General features: G+C 38.2%; 1 protein-coding gene across 5 annotated transcripts in view; it reads right to left on the bottom strand.

The window, feature by feature from the left end:
- SORCS1 (sortilin related VPS10 domain containing receptor 1) overlaps positions 1-2,696 on the bottom strand; it is a 613,910-nt gene extending 611,214 nt beyond the window's left edge. For all 5 annotated transcript variants that reach the window (XM_035269025.3, XM_035269024.3, XM_035269023.3 and 2 more), the window contains exon 1: positions 1,926-2,696. In XM_035269025.3, coding sequence (XP_035124916.3) covers positions 1,926-2,483 — 558 coding nt within the window. In that variant the 5' untranslated portion in view covers positions 2,484-2,696. The remainder of the gene's footprint in view (positions 1-1,925) is intronic.
- Between the last annotated feature and the right edge of the window lie 18,044 nt (positions 2,697-20,740).

The following is a 20,740-nucleotide window of genomic DNA, read 5'->3' on the forward strand; positions in this document are numbered from 1 at the left end:
ATAAGCCCTACTAGAATTTTAAGCACCATTTATTATTATTTTTTTAATGTTGGCAGTGCTTGGCACCATTTCCTAAATGGAAGTTAAAAATTTGCCAAAGATGTATTCTACTTTACTTTCTTTCCAACATCTTTCAAGAGATGAGCTAAAAAAAGAGGTCTAATGGGTGAGTGATATTTTACAGCTTGAATTACATTAAAAGCCAGAAATATTTTGAGTCCAAAGTCTTTTACTTCTTAATACAACAAGAGCTAACATGTTTGATGTGTTTAAAATCTCCCCTGAAAGCCAGAAGCTTTGAGTTAATCACTTAAAGCAGTGCGAAAGTTATTCAATCAGTTTAAGAAGATTCAAGTTCAAATTAGAGGATTAATTTTAGTGGCTACGATATGAGAGATACAATAGTTAAGGTAAGGAATGAGGGCAAGGGTCTCCAGAACCTGAATGGAAAGAAATTCAGCTTCATTTATTTGATCAAACCACTCCTGAGAGAACTATGTTAAACCACAGCCTCTGTCATGAAAGATGAATTGTAGGGAAAACGCTGCTCCTACTCTCGGAACAGAGACATCAATACAAAATATTATCTATCATGATATGCCTTAATACAATTTATATCTATGGACCCAAGGAATTAATAATGACAGACTAGTGTTTTAAAATGTTCACAACTCACATTAAAAAGCTGACAATGAGCACGACTCACTAAAGTGGCACTTCTCTGGGAAGGTTTCTGGCAATTACATCACAACCGAAAATGTGTCTAAAGGTACCAGGCTGCATAGATTGTGCATATCACAAACACTATAATCTCAATTACCTGGTTGAAGCTGTAAAAGTTGGAATATTTCCCCCCATTTTACCCATCCTTGGTTTTTATGCTCTTTGCTGCTGCCTGGAGAAGTTTCCACACTTTAAAATCATTTTTAGTTATTGCAATCAAAGCTAGTTATTTACTATTTCAACTCATTGAAGTTTCTAGGTTCAATTTCAACGGGAGTAGCTCCCTTGGATTGCAGACATGCAAGCTTTTCTGAAAATCTAAAACCTTTCCTGATATGACCAAAGCTCATGGACTTGCATCCTAAGTCCCTGGAATCCAGCCTCCTGGAAGTCAGCAAGCTCTTTCCTGCCTTCATAAAGGGAATGTTAAGTCTTTATCTGTGTTCTTCATTAGAGGAGGTCAGGCAATGGGGGAGAACAGGGAGTTGTTGTCACTGGGATATATCTGATCTTCCTGAGACTGACCATGCCGGAAAACAACCGCTCATTCACGGGCTGGAAAGCCCCAGTTCTCAAAACACACTCACTAGTGCTGTTAGAAGATGCTGGAGAGTTCCTGCCCTGAAACTTGCATCCACTTGGTCCCCTAAAGCAGAGGAGCCACTAAAGAACACCTTATACTCTCCACTGCCGTTCTCCTCCCTTGTGGGGAAGAAGGGGTTAGGAGCTCTGCATGAAATTAAAAATAAAATAAAATAAAACGCCTACATATATGGGTCTTCTTAATCTTCCTTGAGCCAGTACATAAGTCTGGCAAGTAAAGGGAAAGTCATCTGAGGAAATGTCAGCCTGCCTGGAAATTTAACCCTTTCATTTCTGTATTAGGAGTACTTTAACCCCTCTGTTTGCCTGGTCTTCGGTTCCACACACCAATGCGACCAAGGCAGCAGGAAACAGAAATTTGACTTGTTGGTTTGAAGCTGTGGCATTTGGAGAGGACCCTGATGATGTTGGTGGGTGAGAGAGGTAGAGGCTGGTCTCCTAGTAGGTGATGTTAACTCTTGGGGGAAGTAGGCAGAGACTAATTTGCAGCATCTCCCAAGTCCAGAAACCCCATTTCCTCCAGTTCTCCATCAGATCACACAGCAGACTTTAACCCTTTCCGTCTTTCCACCCCTTTGCCCTCAGTCCCATCTACTCACGCTGCTGTTGTGGCCAGACCAGTGGACCATGGCTTGGTTGTGTGCTGAGTCTCCGGTCAGCGCAAATGTGGTGCTGGTCAGTCTCAGCTCCTCCATCCGGAAGCGGGTGGCTTTGTCCGGGTCCTGCTCCCGAGTCCCAGGCTCCTGCTGCCCTCCATCTCTTAGCACTCCCCGGGGGCTCCGACTCGCGCCCCCTCCCAGTTCTGCCTTCTCCTGATCCGCTCCGCTCCGTCTCCTCCGGCTGGAGCGTACAGCAGCCGCCACGGATGCCCCAGTGCCCCGAGCCCGCTCCAGGGACAGTGCTCGGTCCCCGGGGGCCACTGAGAACAGGGGGCGCACTACGAGGGGCAGGGGCGTGGCAGGAGCCCTGCCTGGCGGCCCCTGGTGAGAAAAACCCCTATGGGTCGAAGCCGAGCGTGCGGCCGAGCTGGGGTGCGGCGAGGGGCAGCAGGAGCCGCCGCCGCAGACGCCTGGGGCGCAGAGGACCAAGAGCCCCGCGCCGGCGAGGAGCGCGCTCAGCCGGGCTGGCGAGCCGCCGCAGGCGCCAACTTTTCCCATCGCGGGAGCGGAGAGCAGCGGAGAGAGGGGTCCCAGACCGAAGGTGACGGCGCGGGACTCTGCACTGGCGGCTGTGGGGAGCCGGCGCTCAGGACCCCAACTCCATCCAAGTTGGGCCGCGGTGGGGGCGGGCGGAGGCGGCTCCGGGCAGGTGGCCGCCGCTTGCCCGGGCTGGGCTTGTGCCGAGCGCGGGTCCGGACGGAGCGAGCAGCCGCCGCGTGGGGGTGGAGCTGAGCTGAAGTCACTGGCGGAGCGGGAGCTGGCGCTGGCGGGCGACGCGGGAGGGAGGGCGGGCGCTGCCGGGGCTCCGGGCGCCGCGTCCCGCGGCAGCGCTGCGCTGCGCACCGGGGCTCCGGGCGCTGGAGGCGCCACCGGCGACCTCCCCTCAGCCTCGCCGGCGCTGCCGCCTCCTCTCCTCTCCGCCCTCTCTGCGCCCCCGCGGCCGCCGGTCCCGGCGCTGAGTCCGCGCACCCTGCCCGCGGGGGCAGTGAACCCCGGGCTACCGGAGCGGTCGCTCAGTCCGGAGCTTCCAATTCCTGCTTAATTTTTTCTATCAGTCTGTGTTGCTGTTTCCTTTTCTCTCTCTCTCTCTCTCTCTGGTCTTTTCCAGTTGAGGAGATAGGGATGGGTGGGCTTCTGCTCCTTCCTTCTCTTACGCTTCCTGAGTTGGCATCTTGACCTTACCCGGAGCAGAGCCTGTGTGTCCCAGCCTGGGGGAGATCCCGGAAAGACAGCAGCAGAGAGTGATGTAATTAAATGATCTCGTGTGTGTGTGTGTGTGTGTGTGTGTGTGTGTGTGTGTGTGTGTGTAGTTTGGGGAATTTTTTTCTCCATCAATTAAAAGGCTTAGATTTCTCTCCTAACCTTCTAAAGCATTCACTGAATTTGAACCTAATTTTCCTGCATGCAATCATAGGTAAGAAAACACTTTCCTAAACCTAAGGTTCCACTACGCGGATATATCTTGGTTTCCCTAAGAGACTGCAAACTCATTGCGGACAGGAAGATCAAATTTCGAGCAACTTGGAGGAAGTGACCTGTTTTTTGTTTACCATTTTATCCTCAGTACTTGGCACAGTACCCTACATGGGAAGAAATTTGCCAGTCATTAATTCAATAAATATTTATTGTGAATCTAATACATATCTGGATAACAAATAAATACAGGAAAAGAGGCACAGTACTCAGAGTTATTCTGTGTCATTCGGTGCCTGGCCCAGTGCTGCTGTATCCTGCTTTGAGATCCCTATCAGCAGCTCTGTGATGGTGCTCTGCCACTGGTTTGCTTTGGGACCTGAGACAAATCGCAATCTCTCAGATTCCTAAGCGTTAAAATTAAATGGTCATATTAGATGACCTTTAAAATCCCTTCTGCTCCTAAAATTATATAATTGTATGATTATAATATTTGCCTAGCCTAGCACCCCTGCTACTGTTCATAAGTTCAGATGAAGATTTATAGCAGGTGAATGGGCTTTGAAAATTGCAAAGAATTTCTCAAAATCCAATCCTTTTTTTCAAGTAGACAATTTGCTTCTAAGCGTTGAAATGGTTTCACATTTCTTTGCAGTCTTCATATACGTAATATTCTCTTATGTACATAGTTTTTACGTTGTTTAATGAATATTTACTGATTGAATAAATGAATGACACAACAAAATAGTACCGATTCCGGTTTCTAATTACAATTCTGTTCATTTTCACACTTAGAATGATAACGTCACTGAAAAATGTGAATACTGTGTTTGTGATGAGGCCAAGTTCAAAGTAATATAGAGTGATAATTATTCTTCAATTAGTGAAATTCTTTCTAATGTTGCCCAGGAAAACTTCTGTGGTATCAATCCAATCCAGAGAGGTGTTATAAAATATTGATCTAAGTTATTGTTCTTATGACCAACGCAGGAAAAGTGCAAATGCAAGGAGGGCAGGCTTCTCAGCCAGTAAATTTGAGTACATAAAAGGACAAAAGAGTGTCCCGATTGTCATTAAAGAAAAAATACAAGCAAAATCACCTTTATGCCTGGATCCTCCAAAACAGAAATGGCTGTCTGGCAGGCTATGGCCTCTAGATGGAGGAGAGGAGAGCCAGAGGTCTTCTCTTCTCCCCAAATTGCAAATGTTCTTTGTCAAAACCCAGAGCGGTCGTTTTTTCTTTCCTCAGAAAGGTTTTTAGAGCTTTACAGGATCATTTGCTTAATGACTTCTTTCTATGCCCTGCTAACCTCCTTTCCAGTCTGGATAAGTACATGGGAATTCCTCCAAGAAAGGAAAACCAGATTAAAGAATCAGAACCCAAATAAATTCTCATCTAAATATAGGGCAGAAGAAGCAAAATGGAAGAGAAGAAATTAGTGGATTCAGATTTCCTGGCCTTAGTCTATTATTGCCCTACCAAAATGTATGGTATTTTGGTTTCAAAATGGAAGCTCTTCCTGAAGAATGCTGGTACAAGTACAGTTGATTTTTTTTCCTTCCCAGAACCTACAACCTCTTTTTGAATGATCCCTTTAAAGTGAAAGCATTTGCAGTCCATTTGCTGGGAATTCATAGAGAGCGGGCAAGTTTTTACTGCCTGATTTTAATTATTCATTTGAGACAGAAGTTACACAAATGTGGATGATATTGGCTCCAAGTAGTATTGTTCATACATAGGTAGACAGATTCATTTTCTTTTTTTATGGCCCTGCCCCTATTTACTTTTGCCAACAAGCAGAAGAGGAAAGTACCAGTAATTTCCTCAATGATTCCCTTTTTCCAGAAGACTACAGTAAATAGTCTAATCATGGAGGGAAGTCTATTTCAAGATGTTTCAACCCAACAACCCACAAAGCAATTCAATAGATTTTTATTAATAAATATAATAAGAATGAGTCATTTATTAGGAAAGTAATTGATACGAAAGGCTAGTAGATAAAATAAATCTGTAATTCCAATAAGTAGTGCTTTCGTTGTCTACGTGACGAATATGCCATGACTTAGTCCCAGTTATCATCATTTCTCACCAGGACTACCACAACAGCCTCTGTGGCTCCCTGTATGCCACAATTGCATGACTCTATTCCTTCTCTCCAATAATTGTCTCTAAAGATGGCACAGGTCCAAGGGCACAAGCAGACTGAGGTCATCCAATTTTGTGCAAGAGGAAAATAATAGAATTTGATGTCTTTAATTTTAATCAGAAATATTAAAATTTAGCCTTGCTAAAATATTTATTAATTAATGTGCATATGTTACATAGCTTTATATACAATATAAACATGTGTGTATATGCATATACATATATACATCGACGTGTAAAGAGAGAGACAGAGGCAGACAGAGTAAGAAGCAGAGACAGAAAGACAAAGAAAGAATATGAACATTTAGTCACCGTATACTGATTGGTGTGCACAATCAAAAGTATGGACACTGTCCTACAAAGCAGCAAAAGTAGTCTTTTAAAAGGAGTATAAAAAATATACTTCCTGCCAGCTTCCCATCGCAAACAGAGTAAATCCAAGTTTTCCATAGCTGACCAGGTACTCACTTCTGAATCACACTTGGCAGGATTCTGTAGCCTCATCCTAATACCTCAACCATCGGGGGCTATCCTTTCCTCGGATGTGCCTAGCTTTTTCCAATTCACAACCTTTGCACATTCTGTTCCGCCTCCCTAGAATGTCCACCCTCCATCCCCACATCACATCGCTGACTCCTCTTGTTTGAGATCTTCACTTTCAATATACAACCTTAGAGAGACTTTTCCTGACCCTCTCCCTAAAGAAGAAATTTATTCCACATTTTCTGTATCAGTTCTTACCAGATAATTCTTAGTGTATATTACAGCATTTAATTATTTTACTTAAACCTGTTTTTTGGTAGTAACTTCCAAAGAAAATCTGCATGTGGATAAGGCTGTATCTTCCTTATTTTCAACTTCCTTTTCAACATTTCTCCCAGTGCCTAGCTTATTAAGTGACCAATAAACAATGGCTGGCCAGCTGGGTGGCACCCGTATAACAAGCGTAGGGACACAACTCTTAATAACTTATATTTTGTCAATCAGATATATACTCTATGCCAGAAACTATGCTACCGAATTGAAAAGGCTCGTGCCTTTTTCTTTTACACGAAGTCAATCTCAGATAAGTACTACCATCTTTCCCACCTCACAGGTGATATTAAGTAACGATCCAGAGTCACACAGCAATTAGTGCAAAGAGAAGGCCTCTACAAGGCAGTCTTATTCCTAGAATGTTCTTGATTTTGTGAAATAGTTTCTACTTTAAATCCAACTAATAACAGATCATACTTATTGATGATTTTCTATGTGCCAGGCACACTAATTAGTTTGAATCATTTTTAGTAATGTTGAGCAAGCAATTAGGAGAACAAGTGCTCATGTTTTTTTAGGCCGAGGGGAATATATGTGTACTCCATTTCTATTTGCTTTTATTTTGTGTGGGTAAGTAATGTTAAAGAGAGTGGTATATCCACTCCCCACATAATCTTACATCATAAGCTACAGGTTAACTGCCTCACTGGTTTTTTGTCTTCCCTTCTTCCTAAGTCTCTTTGATTTCTGATGGTTACTTTGGCTTCAGTTTGCACTAAATCACTTTATACGCCTCATCATTTGAATGATGTCTTAATAGTTCTCAAAATACTTGGCTCCCCTTGGATACCATTGAGACAAGGTGTCTTGTCTTGCATTTTAGATCAATTTCATGAAGAACCACAGAAAGAAAACTGGGGAGAATAATGTGCAGGCTATTCTCATTGCCTGCCAACAGAAGGTGGAATTTTTTAAACCGCCCCTTTAAATACTTTCAGTTATCAACCAATACACACCTACCTCTGAATCTAGTCATTGTATCTCTTCTCATACACTCAATCTAAGTGGTACCAGTAGGAGAACATAAGCCCTCTTATCTTTAAAATAGGGCTAAGATTATCCACCTAACTCATAGGATGTTATGAAAGTTAATTCAACTTTGGACACCCCTTGGGAATAACAAACTGTCTTGGATTTGTGTAACTTCTATCTCATCACGCCTCTGAACAGTTTTTTGTTTTGCTTTTCTCCCCCCTAGTTTAATAAATCTTGCAGCAGCTCCAAAAGATAGGTAGGGGGCAGTTTTTGCCTGTATCTTACAGAATGAAAAGAAATTTATCTAAGGTCACAGACTTAGAGACAAGACTTAGAACAGTTTTTTTTTTTTATCCTTCCCCCCCACTATCTTGTCCAATTCTGTTCCCTATTTGTACATTCATGTATTAATATTCCACATTATTTTTGTTTAGCTATGATGCAGTGCTTATACAATCATTTCAGGTTTCAAAGGATGGTTTGCATAATTAAAAAGGAAAAGAGAAGCATGAAATAATATCACTGTCATTATGTAAACTCACATACGCATATATATTTTTCCAATTTAATATTCATACTTAAAGTGAAATAGATAAAAATATACTATGATTAAATAAGTTTATTTAAAGATTGTATTATTAGATTTTTTAAAATATACTTTTACCAAAAAGTCTGTGAACACATGAAACAACTTTATTATAGTCTTAAAATGATCTGAAAACTGTATAATATAACTTCTGGAATCTTTGTTTCCTGTCTTTCTCTAGCCTGTAAGTCTAATATAAAAAGGCTTTGATGTACTAAATCACGAAACCAACTTCATAACACGTTTTCTGGTCCAACTTCCCTAGAAATACAAATAGGAAAAATAAACTCAGTTTATTTTAAACTAAAATTGGAGCTACATTTCCCTTTTGTTGCTTCAGGAATACTGACTGGAGGGGAAGAGACAAAAGAAGCAGAATCCTACCTCAAAAAATCTCTTTAAAGTCCAATGATTGCACAATCAAAAGCTTCTACATGGTAAGAAGTCTTTGGTTATTTTTGTCCCCTTTAAAAAGAACTAATCCAAAGATGAATGAGGTTAATATAAAGCCAAATTCAGTAGACTTTTGGGGCATAATATTCCAGCAGAACACAATTCTATAAAATGCACAGTAGCCATTGAAAAACAAGATCTTTGGGACCTCTCACTCGGAGCAAAGAGTATTTTGCAGGAGAAGGAGGAAACAAATCAAAGAATAAGTAGCACGGTTGGACAGACATTAACTATTTTATATTGCTTCTCATGTCTCTGTTTGATCTGGACCAAGAGCAGGATTCCAGTCCAGATATTCCCAACAGTGTGCTAAACTGTGGCAGTGGCACAGAGGGACACTGAAGAGGAAAAGAAGAGAGGCAGTCAAAGGCACAAGGTCTGTTGTGTTTGTCTGTCTCCTGCTGAAAGGCAGTGCAGGGCTTAAAATCCTAAACTTGAGAGTCAAAATCCTGCTTTTAAATCTCACCCACTAACTGTACGTTATCATTTGACTTGTGGAATTTCTGTTGCTTAATGTGCAAAATATAGGTTATATCACCTTCCTTATATAAGACTGATTTACATGAGACCAAGAGAAGACTCAATACATGTTAGCAGTTAAAGTTGTTTCATACTTCAAATACCAATGTCAGTGTGACACTGTTCTTCAACATGCTTTTCTAGATGGAAGACAAAGAGTTAAAATCCGTTCAGGTTTTAAAAAAATCAATTTATTTCCAGCTAGTGTAAAAATACAGTTTAAAGACCACCATACCCCAGAAGATATAAAAAGAAGAATAGAGAACAGGTGTTGGAATGCAGAAGTTTCACTTTGGAAGCAAATTGAAAGGATGGGATAAACTACTGCCCTTCTTAGTTATGCCAATCCGGTCGTCTTCGTGAAACACTGTACCATCAGTCTGCATCTTCATAAGCTTCTAGGACATCAACAGTAGATTGAGCAATAGACTGAGCTTTTAACTATACACTTGAATTATTCTTTGTAACTTGAAAATTTAACTTTAGAAAAGACCCAAGAGAATTCCCCCCCACCCGCCTTTTTTTTTTTGAGACAGTCTAACTCTGTCCCCCAGGCTGGAGTTCAGTGGTGCTATCTCGGCTCACTGCAACCTCTGCCTCCCAGGTTCAAATGATTCTCCTACTTCAGCTTCCCAAGTAGCTGGGATTCCAGGCTGTGCCACCATGCCTAGCTAATTTTTGTAGTTTTAGTAGAGATGGGGTTTCACCATGTTGACCAGGATGGTCTCAAACTCCTGACCTCAAATAATCCACCTGCCTCAGCCTCCCAAAGTGCTGGAATTACAGACATGAGTCACTTCGCCCGACAGGAAATCCCATATTTAATACTTCCCTTATTCAACACATGCAATTTATCCTGTGGAGATACTGTAGAGTGTGAAGCTATGAATGAGCTTTAATTAGCTGCCTAGATATTGATCCATGATTGTTGAAAAACTGTTATTACGATGCACTCAACTACTTTTACCTACTCAGTTAATATCACCAGGTGTATCTCTATGAGGTACATCATTAGCTGAGGCCTGTTCATTTCCTAAAAGGAGCTGTGGTTCTGCAGGGGTGGTTTAATGAGCCCCTATCTGAGAAGTCAATCAGTTCATTGTAAAACTGGTGTTTTATGCCTGCTATCCAAAGGCTCGACTTCTGTAGAGGTCTTCAGCCAAATTCTTTTTCTCTTCTCCATTTCTTCGTCTCTAGTCCAACTCCCTGATCTAGATTTTAGTAGCTTTATCAACTTAGAGTTACATTAACTACTTTTATTTCTTTGATACCTACTACCATGGATTTTATCCCAAATTGATGGCCTCCATCTTTGCAGCATGATTCTTAGTCTGTGCCTGCCATGTCCTGTGCCATCATCCGGTAGATCTTGGCATGATGTTAGGAAATGTTTGAAATGTATCCACAGACACTTAAAGGTTCTCATTATGGAGATTATGTTTTAATGTACTTTGTGGTTCTGTAGTTGTGGTGCTAAGTAGATAAATGGTATCTCTTTTTCTATATTCTCTTTGTACTCTGTGCCTGTTCTGACATTGTACTTTTTTAATTCTAATTTTCTAAGTTAGCATCTCCTCCATTAGACTGTAAACTCCTGGAGGTTAGAGGCTGTGTCATGTATCTCTTAACTTCAGTCCATAACCTAAGGCAGGCACAGAGAAGACAGTGTTTCCTGAATGAGTGAATGACAAAGCTAATGTTCTCACATCTTTAATAGACTTTCTTAATATTGTCAGATGATCAGCACTAGGATGAATCATAAACACCCACCACAAATGTCACATAAAGCTAAATTTACACCTAAGAGAAAACTTGAATCAATGAATATGGCAATTTAAGGCAAAACATCATCAACTGAAAATGTTCCTCCTTTCTAACCTATTGCTATTAGCTGATGTTAGTTTAAAAAGAACCCTGTCCGGTAACACTGACAACGTTTGTTAGCATTTTTTAAATATTTGAAAATTGTATTAAAATTTAACCCACATCCATAAGACTCTTAACATCTTAGCTATATTTTGTTCCTGTGATTTTATTTTTCACACAAATGCAACCATGATGATGAAGATAGAAATCTTTCTCAGCATCCAAAAAGGATCCTGTACCTTCTCAGTCAATAACACCCATGTGCATCCATCCTGACAAAAATAATGCCTATTCTGACTTCTATAACTATAAAATAATTTTGCTGTTCTTGAACTTAGTCAATTAAATCAATCAGTTTGTACTCTTGTGTCTAACTGTGTAGGGGTTGTTAAATGAGGAGATGGGGATCACGGAGTACAAAGTTACAGTTACGTAGGATGAATAGGTCTAGAAACCAATATACAATATGAGGATTATAGTTATTAATATTGTATTGTATACTGGAAATGTGCTAAGAGAGTAGATTGTAAGTACTCTTATCACACCAAAGACAGTGGTAGGGAGAGGAGGAGTATCCATGTGAGGAGATGGATATGTTAATTTGCTTGACTTTAGTAATGATTTTACTATGAATATATACATTAAAACATCATGTTACACATCACAAATACATTCAATAGAGCTAAAAGGAAAAAGAACTACTTAATATGATGTAATCCAATTCATCAATTACTTCAAACCTTTTCTTTATGGCTAATGCTTCTTATTTTAAGTTTAATAAATCTGTTCCTACCTTGTGTTTGTGAATTTTTTTCTAGAAGCTGTGTTTATCATTTATATATATTATCCATCTGGAATTTCTTTTTATGTATGTGGCATGAAGTAAGGTTGAAGGTTCATGTTGTATTATATGGATATTAATGAGCCCAGAACCATTAATTTAAAATTAAAAATTTTTTTTCCTATTGAATGCCATGGGACATTTATTGAAGTCAACTGGCTACATATGTGTGTCATTGTTTCTGAATTTTCTATTCTCTTTAATGGATCAAGCTTGTAAAATTTTGTGCTAGCAAAACACTTCTTAATTAATGCAATATCATAATACATCATAAAATCTGGTATGAAGTACCTTAGTTTTTCCAGAGTGCTCTAGAATCACATTGTCAACTTCTAAGAATGATGGACTTTTTAATAGGATTGCATTGTATGTATTGATAAATTAGTATTTTAAAAGTGTTAAGTCTTCCCATCCATGAATATATTATTTTTCAGAATTTATTTAGATCTTTAAATAATCTTAGCAATATTTGTTAATTTTCCAATATGGAAATCCTGAACATCTTTCCATAAATTTATTTTCAGTTATTTGAGGTATTTGGTGGCATTGTGACTATGCTCTCTTTATCTTAATTTTCAATTCATTATTGCTAGAATATAAAAAATTAATTTTATATTGACTTTTCATCTGGTGAAATTGTTAATTATACTTATTAATTTTAATACTTTTTAGGGCCCTTTAGAATTTTTATGTACTTAATGATATGTGCAAATTAAAATTTGACTTCTCTATTTCAAATATATCTACCATTGGTTGATTGGTTGATTATTGTTTGGCTAGGAAGATGTATATGATATTGCATAGAAATGGTGATAATTTACAAGACTGTATGGGGAAAATGGGCTCAAAAAATGAGGGGGAAAGGTTTTATTATTTCACTGTGAAGTATGCTGTTTACTGGAGTTTTTTCTTACAAATGACTGTATCATATTAATTTTTAAAAATCTTAATTTACTGAATAGGTTTTGAATTCTATTATATGCTTTTCCACATCTTGTAATATAGGCATGTGTTTTTCCTCTGTTGTGTCAATATTAACTAATTATAACATGGGAAGCTAATCTTAGATTCCTAGAACAAACTCCACTTGAACGAAACATTTTATTTTATCATATTGTTGAATCTGATTTCTCTGCATTTTGTTTAGGATTTTTACAAGTATATTCATGATATATCCTGTCTTTTAATTCTCTTTTGTATAATGTCCTTAATGGATTTTGAAATCAAGGTTTGGTTGGGACCATAAAGCAAACTGGTAAGAGTTCACATTTTCTCTATGTTCTGGGGGAGTTCATGTAAGATTAGTGTTATTTCCTCCTTATTTGTTTGGATCTGGAGTTTACTTTATGGGAAGCTTTATTTACTATTTATCAACCCATTTAGCCTCCCTTCCTTCCTTCCTTCCTTCCTTCCTTCCTTCCTTCCTTCCTTCCTTCCTTCCTTCCTTCCTCTTCCCTCCCTCCCTTCCTTCTCTCTCTTCCCCCTCTCTCCCTCCCTCCCTCTCTTCCTTCTTTCCTTCCTTCCTTTTTCCCTCCCCCTTCTTTATTCCCTCCCTCCCTCTTTTCTTCTTCCTCCCTTCCTTTCCCTCCCCTCCCCTCCCTTCCTCCCCTCCTGTTCCCTTCCCTTCTCTTTCTGATGGAATCTTGCTTTGTCACCCAGGCTGGAATGCAGTGGCATGATCTCAGGTCACTGCAACCTCTGACTGCCAGGTTCAAGTGATTCTCCTATCAGCCTCCCAGGTAGCTAGGATTACAGGTGTGTGCCACTACACTTGGCTAATTTTTGTATTTTTGGTAGAGACAGGGTTTCGCCATGTTGACCAGCTGGTCTTGAACTCCTTATCTCAAGTGGTCTGCCTGCCTTGGCCTCCCAAAGTGCCAGAATTAGAGGTGTGAGCCACCATGCTTGGCCAATTTATTTCTTTTTGTATTTACTTTGGTACATTGTGTTTTTCAAATACTTTATCTATTGTATCTGAATTTTCAATTCTATTGACATAAATTTATTTTATTATTCTATTACTCTTATAATCATTTTGCTATTTGCTAGAGCTATGTTAATGTCCTCTTCTTGATTTCTGATATGAGTAATTTTTGTTTTCTTTCATTTTCCTTGATCAAACTTACTAAATGTTTACTGGTTTTATTAATTGTTAAAAGCAACTTTGAGTTTTTCTTGTTTTGCATATTTTGCTTTATTTCTGTTTTTTATACATATATATGTACATATATTTGAAACTTTATATTCCCCTCTAATCACTGCTTTAGCTGCATCTCACAAGTTTTGATATGACCCACTCATTAACACTTAGTTTAACTTTTAAAATATCTCCATTGTTATTTCTTTTTTGATTAATGAATTTTTAAAAAGGATTTCCTTCCTTCCTCCCTTCCTCCCTCCCTCCCTCCCTCCCTCCCTCCCTTCTTTCCTTCCTTCCTTCCTTCCTTCCTTCCTTCCTTCCGTCTCCTTATGTCACCCAGGCTGGAGTACAGTACAGTGGTGTGATCAATGCAGCCTTGACCTTCTGGGCTCAGGTGATCATCACACATCAACCTGCTGAGTAACTGGGACTACAGATGGGCACTACTATGCCAGGGTAATTTTTTTTATTTTTTGTAGAGATGGGGCCTCACTATGTTGCTGCTTAGGCTGGTCTTCAACTCCTGGTCTCAAGCGATCCTCCCACCTTGATGCCACCAAACCCAGACAAGTATTTCTAATTATGTTTTTAAAAAACTTCTAGTTTTCTTTCATTGCAATCAGAAAGAATATTATAAAAATTCATTTATCTGAAATTTGTTGAAACTTGCTTAATGGCCTTTGCTATGATCAATAATGGTAAATGTTCTGAGCACACTTGAATTAATATGTATTCTGCAATATTTACACTTAGTGTTTCATATATGTTCATTAAGTCAAGTTTGTTATCATGTTGTTCAAATATTCTATAATTTTATTGATTTTTTTCTGTTTAATTTGTAGTTACTAAGAGAGATGTATCAAAATTGCCAATCATATGGGTGTGTTTCTCTTTGATTTGTTTTCAATTTGTTATAGGTATTCTGAAGATGGGTTATTAGGGTCAAATATATTAAGAACTGCCATATCAACTTTTAAAACTCATTCTTTCATTATTATGAATTCTCTCTCCTATCTATATTATTTCTTGCCTTAATACTGACTTTGTATATTAATACAGTTTTGCCATTTTTTAAAGTTGTACTATATTTATTTTCCATCTTTTTGCCTTCAATCTACTTTAAAGTATGTCTTTTAAAACACTATATTGTTTTTTCTACCTGCCATTCTTTGGCTTTTTTATAAATTCAGCTTTTTATTTTGAGATAATTGTAAATTCACAGTGGTGGTGATAAAGAAATACGGAGCATTCCTATGTATTCTTTGCCCAGTTCCCCCAATGGTAACATCTTTTAGAATTACAGCCAGCATATTGATATAATGACATCTTGATATAAAGTCACAATACGGAACATTCTCATCTTCACAAAGATCTTTATGTTTTACTTTAAAACAAATATGTATTTTTGGCAGGGCATGGTGTTTCACGCCTGTAATCCTAGCACTTTGGGAGGCCGAGGCAGGTGGATCACCTGAGGTCAGGAGTTCCAGACCAGCCTGACCAACATGGAGAAACCCCGCCTCTACTAAAAATACAAAATTAGCCCAGCATGGTATCACTTGCCTGTAATCCCACCTACTCAGGAGAATGAGACAAGAGAATTGCTTGAACCCAGGAGGTAGAGGTTGCAGTGAGCTGAGATGATGCCAGTGCACTCTAGCCTGGGCAACATGAGTGAAACTCTGTTTCAAAAAAAAATGTACTTTTAGTTTACAAATTATAATTGTATACATTTGTAGGATCTGTTTCACAGCATGGTCATTCTAGTTAATAATAATGTATGGTATATTTCAATTTATTAATATATATAAATTGTGCCTATTGATGGTAGACATGTGAGATTTTGATACCTTCATGTAATGTGTAATGATCAAATTAGGATATTTAAAATATCCATCACCTTGAATGTTTATCATTTCTTTGTGTTGGGAACATTTTGAATATTCTCTTCTAGCTATTTTGAAATTTTCAGTAAATGGCACATATATACTGTGGAATACTATGCAGTCATAAAAAGAAACAAGAACATTTCTTTGCAGGGACATGGATGGAGCTGAAAGCCATTATACTCAGCAAACTAACATAGGAACTGAAAACCAAATGCCGCATGTTCTCATTTATAAATGGGAGCTGAATGATGGGGACACATGGAGGGGGAACAACACCCAGTGGTGCCTGTTGGAGCATTGGGGGTGGAAGGAGGGAGAGCATCAGGAAGAATAGCTAATGGATGTTAGGCTTAATATCTAGGTGATGGGATGGTCTCTGCAGCAAATCACCATGACACACTTTTACCTATGGAACAAACCTGCACATCCTGTACATGTACCCCAGAACTTAAAATGAAAGTTGGAAATAAATAAAAGAAATTTGCAATATATTGTTAACTGTAGTCACTCTACTGTGCTAGCAAACACTAGGACTTATTCCTGTCTAACTGTATATTTGTACCCATTAACCAATCTCGCTTCATCCCCACCACCCTTCCTAGTCTCTGATAACTATCATTTTACTCTCTACTGCCATGGGATTAACTTTTTAAACTCCCACAAATGAGTGTAAGCATGCAATATTTGTCTTTCTGTGCCTGGCCTTAATGTTACGACCTCCAGTTATGTTGCTGCAGATTACAGGATTTCATTCTTTTTTTATTTTTCATATATATATATATATTTTAAACAGAGTCTCACTCTGTCAGCCAGGCTGGAAGGCAGTGGCACGATTTTGGCTCATGCTTCCTGGGTTCAAGCAATTCTCTGGCTGAGTAGCTGGGACTATAAGCACACGCCAACACATCCAGCTAATTCTTGCATTTTTTAGTAAAGACAGGGTTTTTGTCTTGTTGGCCAGGCTCATTTCAAACTCCTGACCTCAAGTGATCTGCCTACCTTGGCCTCCCAAAGTGCTAGGATTATAGGTGTGAGCCACTGTGCCTGGCTTCCATTCTATCTTCATGGCTGAATAGTAGTATTTCATTGGGAATATATACCACATTAAAAAACATCCATTCACTCATTGATAGACACTTAATTTGATTCCATATCTCAGCTATCATGAATAGTCCTGCAACAAACATGAGGGTGCAGGTATTCCTTTGATATACTGATTTTTTTTCCTTTGAATAAGACCCAGCAGTAGGATCACTGGATCATACGGTAGTTCTAGCTTTAGTTTTTGGCAAAGTCTCTATACTGATTCCCATGGTGGCTATACTACTTTACATCCCACCTACAGCATATGAGAGTTTCCTCTGCATCCTTGACAGCATTTCTTATTTTTTGTCTTTTTAATAATAGCCGTTCTAACTACAGGAAGATGATAACTCATTGTGACTTTGACTTGCATTTCCCTGATAATTAGTGATGTTGAACATTTTTTCATATACTGTTGGTCTTTTGAATGCCATGAAAGAATTTGTATTTCTTGTTTTCACTACAAAGAAAAGCATGTGAGGTGACAGATATGTTAATTCGCCTGATTTAATAACTACAATGCATACATGTATCATGTTGCCCTTGTATAGACACCACATACTCTTAATTCCAAAAACCCATTAATTTGTTCTCCATTTATATAATTGTATCATTTCAAGAATGTTATATAAAAGGAATTGTACAATATAAACCTCTTGAGAATGACTTTTTTTTACTCTGTATGATTCTCTGGAAATTCATTCAGATCACTGTATGTCTTCAGCAGTGTAATCCAATGGGTTGTACATTTTTAAAATATTTTCAAAGAACCAGCTCTTTGTTTCATTAGTATTTTCTACAATTTTCTGTTTTCAGCTTCATTGGATTTCTGCTCTTATATTTATCATTCACATATTTATTCTTACTTTGAGTTTATTTTTCTGTTCTGTTTCTAAGTTTGTGAGATAAGAGTTTAGATTTTTTTATTTGTGATTTTTCCTCTTCTAACACAATCTCAGGCAACACTTAGTGGTGGGGACAGGTGCTGAAAAATGCTTCCCTAGGATATTTTGTAGTTGTGTAAACATCACCGAGTATACTTGCACAAGCCTAGGTGATATCTCCTACACACCTAGGCTATGCGGCATAACCTATTGTTCCTAGGCTGCAAACCTTCACAGCATGTTGCTGTATTGAATATTGTGGGCATGTGTGACACCACACATGGCATGTGTGACACCATGGTAAGTATTTGTCCATCTAAACATATTTAAAGATAGAAAAGGCAATGTAAAAATATTGTATAAAATATTATTGGTGTAACTGAGTTGGACACTTACCAGGAATGAAACTTGCAGGACTAGGACTTGTTTATGTGAATCAGTGAGTGTGCAATGAATGAGTTTGAAGTCCTAGAACATGCTCTACACTACTATAGACTTTATAAATACTGCACACTTAGGCTGCAATCATTTATTAAACATATTTTTCTTTCTTCATTAAAATTAACCTTAGCTGACTGTATTTTTTAACTTTATAAATGTTTTACCTTATTTAACGTTTTGACTATTGTAATAGCACTTAGCTTAAAACACAAACATGTACAACTGTAGACAAGTGTTTTCTATTTTATATTCTTACTATTTAAGCTTTTTTCTATATTTAATTTTTTTGTAAAAACTAACATATAAATGCATATATTAGTCTAGGCCTACACAGGGTCAGAATCATCAATATTACTGTGTTCTGCCTCCATATCTTGTCCCACTGAAAGGTCTTCAGAATCAATAACACCCATGGAGCTGCCATCTCCTATGATAGCAATGACTTATTTCTGACAGAACTGCCAGAAGCAATTTTACAGTTAACTTACTTTTTTATATATATATAAGTAGATGAAGTACACTCTAAAATAATGATAAAATACACAATGGAATATTATTCAGCCATAAAAAGAATGAAATCCTGTCATCTGCAACACCATGAGAACTACAGGACATTATGTTAAGAAAATAAGCCAGGCACAGAAAGCTAAGTTTTGCATATTCTCATTCATATGTGGGAGCTAAAATTGAAAGCAACTGAACTCAAAGATAGAGAGTAGAATGATGTGACCAGTGGGTGAGAAGGGTAGCAGAGATTGGGGCGGTGGGGAGTGGGGATGGTTAATGGGTGCAAAAATATAGTTCGATAGAATTAATAAGATGTACTGTTTGATAGTATAACAGGATAACTAGAGTCAATAATAATTTATTATATATTTTTAAATAATGAAAATAGTGGAATTGGAATGTTCCTAATACACAGAAATAATAGATGCTTGAGGTAGTGAATACCTCAATTACTCTGATGTGACTATATTATGCATTTTATGCCTCTATCAAAATATCACATGTACTCTATAAATATATATACCTATTAGGTACCCATACTAAATAAAATAAATTTCAAAAAATATGCAAAAGACTTGAATAGACATATCTTCAAACAAGAAACACAAATGATCCACAAGTAAATTAAGAAAATGGTTTACGACCGGGCGTGGTGGCTCAAGCCTGTAATCCCAGCACTTTGGGAGGCCGAGGTGGGTGGATCACGAGGTCAAGAGATCGAGACCATCCTGGTCAAAATGGAGAAACCCCGTCTCTACTAAAGATACAAAAATTAGCTGGGCATGGTGGCGCGTGCCTGTAATCCCAGCTACTCAGGAGGCTGAGGCAGGAGAATTGCCTGAACCCAGGAGGCGGAGGTTGCGGTGAGCCGAGATGGTGCCATTGCACTCCTGCCTGGGTAACAAAAGTGAAACTTCTTCTCAAAAAAAAAAAAAAAAAAGAAAGAAAGAAAGAAAATGGTTTACATCATTAATCATTAGGTAAATGCAAATCAAAACCACAGTAATGATGGTTAATCCACCTTTAAGTTGTTATTACTGTGAAATTAAAATAAAAAGTGTTGGTAAGGATGAAGGACTATTGGAACCCTTGCACACTGTCATGGGGAATATAAAATGGTGCAACAAGTATAAAAAATAGTATAGAGGTTCCTCAAAACATTAAAAATAGACTACCATATAATTTGGCAATCCCACTTCTGGACAAGTATCCAAAAGAATTGAAATAAGAATCCAGAAGAGATATTTGCACTCCCATGTTCCCTTTATTATTTTTCACAATGGCCCAGATGTGAAAACAACTTGATGAAGAAATGGGTAAATAAAATATGGTATAAATGGAAAGAATTAGAGATGCAAATAAATCAATGCCAAAGCTAGCAGAAAACAAGAAATAACCAAAATCAGAACTGAACAGAATCAAACTAATGTACAAAAATCCATTGAAAAGATCAACGAATCCATACTTGTTTTGTTTGAAAAAAAAACATACGAAGACATGCTGCTAGTTAGACTAATAAAGAAGAAAAGAGATAAGATTTTCAAAACCCAATTAGAAATGACAAAGGGGTTGTTAACACTGACCCCACAGAAATAGAAACGATTATGAACACCTATATGCACACAATCAAGAAAACATAGAAGAGATGGATAAATTCCTGGACACATAAAACCTCCCAAGCCTGAACCAGAAAGAAATTGATTCCCTGAACAGACCAATAATGGGCTCTGAAATTAAATCAATAATAAATAGCCTATCAACTGAAACAAGCCTAGGATCAGGTGGATTTACAGGTGAATTCTACCAGATGTACAAAGAAGGGATGGTACCATTCCTATTTAAACTATTCCAAAATATTGAGGAGGAGGGACTTTTCTCCAACTCACTCTGTGAGGCCAGGATCATGTTGATGTCAAAAACTGGAAGAGACACAACCAAAATAGAAAATTGTAGGAAAAATATTCTTGATGAAAACTGATGCAAAAATTTTCAATAAAATACTTCTAAACTGAATTCAGCAGTACATCAAAAAGCCAATTAGTAGGCTTCATCCATGGGATGCAAGGTTGGGTCAACATATGCAAATCAATAGATATGATTCATCACATAAACAGAGCTAAAGACAAAAAACACATGACTGTCTCAACAGACACAGAAAAGACTTTTAATAAAATTAAGCATCCCTTCACATTTAAT

This window comes from Callithrix jacchus, chromosome 12 (assembly GCF_049354715.1).
Source record: "Callithrix jacchus isolate 240 chromosome 12, calJac240_pri, whole genome shotgun sequence".
NCBI lineage: Eukaryota > Metazoa > Chordata > Mammalia > Primates > Cebidae > Callithrix > Callithrix jacchus.